We start from the raw sequence: 4829 nt of genomic DNA on the forward strand, positions 1-4829 counted from the left end.
AACCACACATAGTGCAATAACCAATTATTTTCCACATGCCGCATACTGAATGCCAGGGCAACAAAACACGAACATGCAACTTTCTTTTTTCTTTTTATCTTGCCGACAAAAACTCCCCAACGCCGCCCGGTCCAACCGATAGAATGCCCACTCAGCATGGAAGAAGAAAGCAGAAAAAGAGAAATAACAAAGGGATATGCAAACTCCATAAATCAAGAAGAAAAAAAAAAAAAAAAAAAAAAAAAAAAAACGACCGCTCATGCAAAGTGAATGCCTTCGGCGTTGAACGCAGCCAACAGCCTCAAAAAGTCGTTCTGGTCGCACTTGTTGGCGCGCTGCTCGGCCAAGTCCGTCTCCTTGAGGACCTTTTCAATCTTTGTCCTGACCAACTCCCCAACTTTTGTCTTTTTCCTCTTGCTCGGCGTCTTGGCCACGGGTGCTGGGGCTTTTTCCTTGAAGAATTCCGGAACGTCGTCATCATCATCATCACCACCACCGGCGTCGCCATCCTCGTCAACGTCCATGATGCCACCCCACTCCCCGCCGTCCTCTGCGTCCATCTCAACGTCTCCGTCCGCCGTCTCGACGACGCTCTCGTCAATCGGTATGTCGTTCATGGTGCACCAGATCTTGTAGTTGCGCTCGGCCATGGCGAGGACCTCCTTGACGCCGAGGAATGAGGCATGCAGCGTCTTGTTCTTGCGGTTGAAGCACACACGCAGCATGCCGTCCCACTCCTCCCAAGAGACGTTCGGCCGCTCGCGGCCGAGCTTGGGCTCGATGCGCACGACCGAAGATTCTACCTGCGGCGGCGGCTTGAAGTTGGCCTTGCCGACCTTCATGATGTGTGTGACTTTGGCGAAGAGCTGGACATTGACGGACTGTTTTTTTTTTTAACGCAGTGGCGACAAGTCAGTAAAAACATGGACATAGTGATGTTGAATTTTACCAGGGTGATGATAGTTGTGACAATTGACATGGGACAAAACAAAAAGTAGGCGAAGAAAAAAGGAACAAATACTTACCAATCGCGAATAGAGCGCCTCTCCGGGCCTGGCCGTCAACCGTGACGAAAACTCCCTCTGAAACATGAGCACGGCGCACCTAGGCGGATTCGGCAGCGCCAGCATCTTGAACACCAACGGACTGGAGATCTGGTAAGGGGTGTTGCTGATGAGGACGTCAAAGGGCGGCAGGTCCGCCTTGATGACGTCGCCCAGAATGACCTCGAGCTTCCTCTGCTCCGGCTTCCCCTGCACGCGCTTGGTCAGCTCGGCACCCATGCGCGGGTCCAGCTCGACGGCGATCAGCTTCTGCGCCCGCTCCAGGATCTTGACCGACAGGTTGCCGGTTCCCGGCCCGACCTCGAGCACCGTGTCCGTCGGCCGCAGGTACGCCTTCTTGACGATCTCCTCGGCTATGCCCGGGTTCTTGAGGATGTGTTGGCCGTAGTCCTTTTTGAACCGAAACACGTTGTTCTTACTCGGCGCTGCGGCGGCGGCGGCAGCGTTGTTGCCGCCTTTTCGGTCGTAGGGTGAGTTGGACGCGGCGCCCGCCCGTCGGGGCGTCTTGACTTTGCCCATTGTGGGCTGTGTGGTTCGGAGGACGCAGGCGACGAGGTGGTGGGCGTGGGAAAAGTGTGTTCCAGATATATGAGATCGCAAGTCTTTGGGAGCGTAGAGAGGCCACCAAGTTTCCCTAAAAACAACCTGAGGTCGGGGTGGTTGTGCTACCGAGGATCGCGCTTGAACTTCTGCCGGCGAGAAAAAAGTTTTGGCGGTGTCGCGCGGCACCATCAATTAGCAAGCTTGACCCCGCAGTTCACAAAGATGCAGGTGCAGGCGCAGGCATTAATTTCACAAGGCACAGAGCAAACTCGCCCCCAAACCCCAGCGTCATTTTCATTAACCCTAACCTGAGTTATGTAGAATTCAAACAAACGCCGCCCTTGATGCCAACTACCTTATGCAGGTATACGTACGATGGTGTGCCACGCTAATGATTAATTAATGCAGTAAAATATATATATATAGGATGAGCAGTCACAGAGTTCTTGCAGCGAACTCGGCATACCACTAAGTTTTGGAGTTCATAGCTTCCTCGTAACTCGGTGGCGGCGCTTCGTATTCGGGCGCAGCACCGCTACCGCCGGCCTGTGCTGGAGGGTTGTGTATTGGCGCGGCGGCAGCGGCAGACGAGGAAGCAGCAGCAGCAGCATTGTTTGTTGTAGCAGCAGCATTCGCAGTCGGCCTAGACGCCGAGGGCATCCTCGGTGGAAGAGCTGGTGCGATCTCGGCCTGTCCTGTCGCCTCTGGAGCCACATGGGCTTGGGCTTCGGGGTTCACCCTGCCAGAGTAGACGTCGATTTTTGAAAAGGTGAGGGGCAGGAAGAGCGCCTGCGGCTGCACGTCCCGCGGGAGCGTCTCGCGCAGTCCCCAGCTGACGCCCAGCTTGAGCTCCAAACTAAAAGATCTGCTGAGGTTGCACGTCGTAAAAGCCGGTGTCATCCCCGCCTGTCCGAGGCCGCTGGGGATCACGTCGTTGAGAAACAAGGATGCCGGCAGTGTTATCTCCGACCCGACGGGGCCTTCGGGGTCGATGACTGGGACCTTGAGGTTTGACTTGGATATGATGACCCATCTCGACGTCTCGACGTTGTTGAGCTCGTTGCACCGAACTTTGGTTGTCCCAACGAGCTCGACGTGCAAACTTGTCAGAAAGACGTGCTCCCCCCTGCTGGGCGCGAGCTTCTTGCCCATCAGCCTCAACGGCAGCGGTTTGCCCATCGTCAACACGCTAGGGTATGGCATCCTCGCCGACATTTCCACCGACGGCGCCAGACCCCGCTGCAGCTGCCCATTGGGGCCGTTCGGGTCCAGCGCGTTGGGTGTTGCATTTGCAGCACTGTTGCCTGTTCCACCCTCGTCCGCGGAACCCTTTGTGAAAAATGGGTTGTTTGATGATTTCTCATCCTTCTTCCCGCCGAAACCGGACCCGAAGAAGCTCTTCTTCTTCTTGTCTCCAGCCTCGTTGGCAGCCGACGCGCTGGCCGGCGACCTGGGACGGAACGCAAAAGGCCTCCTGGCGTACGCCTCCTGGCCCGTCGGTGGCAGCCGGGGCGGCTCGAGTGGCATGAGGCGAAAGTCGATCTTGTAGCGCCAGTTCTCCTTGAGCAGGCCCGGACGCTGGATCGTGACCTTGACGTAGTACCCGACCTCGGCCTGGTGCGGCAGGCCCGTAAAAGTCGGCGGCAGCTGCTTGTTGACATGTGCGTACAGCAGCTGCCTGCTGCCGTCCATGACCCTGATGCCGCCTATGCCGAACAGGCCCCCGCTGTCCGTGAACCCTCCGGGGCCACCGATGCCGCCAATCTGCGCCATGGCCCGCGGGTCGCCACACATGTTGTTCATCGGTATCTTGAAGCGGAAGGGAAACGAGTGCGGGCCGGTGTTCAGCCACACGGGGCCTGCGCTGTGCGCCGGCACGTCTGGTCCCGGAAACACCTGCTGCACCTTGTACAGCACCTTGTGGTTCTCGTGCATGACCTGGCCGGGCGCCGAGATGCCGCCGGGCAGTCTGCCTGGGCGCGCACCGCGAGCGCCGGGGTAGACACTGCCCGGATAGCTCGGATCCACGGTCGGGACGGCCAAGGCGGTGCGCGATTCGCCCTCGAGCTTGACCACCACGGCGCCGACCTGCTCTGCACGGTTGAGGTTCAGAACCACCCGCCCGGAGATGATGTCCAGATTGGAATAGTACTCGGGCGGGCCATTGTCCAGGACGATGCGGATTGACATATTTTTCCCTTGCTGACTTTGCTGTCGGACTGGGGGCCTTCGGGGTGCACAACGCCCGGGTGAAGTAGTGGGTGGGCCTTGAACCCGGCAGTAAGTGCTAATCGCGCTGCGGCTGGCTGCAGCTGCCTAATGTATAGTGGTGACGCGTTTGGAATTGCCCCCCGATTCCAACGTGTTGAAATACACGTGAATTGATACCAGGCTAGAGCTGGGCAGGAGAGCGCTAGGCAAAAAAGAGCTAGGCAAAAGTAGCATTAACTTAATGGTTTGATGATGTCGTCAATAATTGCCCACTGTTCGGCTTTGGTGGGGTAAATGCGGTTGACTTTCAACTTTTTCTATCGGGCGTCAGGAGCCAAAAAAAGAAAATTAGAAAAGCCAGGAGAGCCAATTGGGGGGTGGCGGCTGGGAGGGCTGGGTTGGGTTAGTGACATCGGGCAGGTCAGAGTAGCCAAGACTGCTCTCAGATCTTGCCTCCATGGGTACATTGCCTGCCAGTCCTAGCGCCCATTGTCGATTCCCGAAGTCCAGATTCCAGCATGGAAGTGGGCGGTTTTTTTTTTTTTTTTTTTTTTTTTTTTTTTTTTTTTTTTTTTTTTTTTTTTTTTTTTTTTTTTTTTTTTTTTTTTTTTTTTTTTTTTTTTTTTTTTTTTTTTTTTTTTTTTTTTTTTTTTTTTTTTTTTTTTTTTTTTTTTTTTTTTTTTTTTTTTTTTTTTTTTTTTTTTTTTTTTTTTTTTTTTTTTTTTTTTTTTTTTTTTTTTTTTTTTTTTTTTTTTTTTTTTTTTTTTTTTTTTTTTTTTTTTTTTTTTTTTTTTTTTTTTTTTTTTTTTTTTTTTTTTTTTTTTTTTTTTTTTTTTTTTTTTTTTTTTTTTTTTTTTTTTTTTTTTTTTTTTTTTTTTTTTTTTTTTTTTTTTTTTTTTTTTTTTTTTTTTTTTTTTTTTTTTTTTTTTTTTTTTTTTTTTTTTTTTTTTTTTTTTTTTTTTTTTTTTTTTTTTTTTTTTTTTTTTTTTTTTTTTTTTTTTTTTTTTTTTT

General features: G+C 51.4%; 2 protein-coding genes across 2 annotated transcripts; both read right to left on the reverse strand.

Moving 5' to 3' along the window:
- Positions 1 to 257: 257 nt before the first annotated feature.
- PpBr36_08907 (uncharacterized protein) lies at positions 258 to 1583 on the reverse strand (the record flags this gene model as incomplete). The annotated part of the gene is made up of 2 exons (XM_029896032.1): positions 258 to 881; positions 1026 to 1583. The coding sequence occupies 2 exons, from the start codon at positions 1581 to 1583 to the stop codon at positions 258 to 260; spliced, it is 1182 nt and encodes a 393-aa protein (XP_029747598.1).
- A 492-nt stretch (positions 1584 to 2075) lies between these two features.
- PpBr36_08908 (uncharacterized protein) lies at positions 2076 to 3797 on the reverse strand (the record flags this gene model as incomplete). The annotated part of the gene is made up of 1 exon (XM_029896033.1): positions 2076 to 3797. The coding sequence occupies one exon, from the start codon at positions 3795 to 3797 to the stop codon at positions 2076 to 2078; it is 1722 nt and encodes a 573-aa protein (XP_029747249.1).
- Between the last annotated feature and the right edge of the window lie 1032 nt (positions 3798 to 4829).

Source organism: Pyricularia pennisetigena, chromosome 5 (genome assembly GCF_004337985.1).
Source record: "Pyricularia pennisetigena strain Br36 chromosome 5, whole genome shotgun sequence".
NCBI lineage: Eukaryota > Fungi > Ascomycota > Sordariomycetes > Magnaporthales > Pyriculariaceae > Pyricularia > Pyricularia pennisetigena.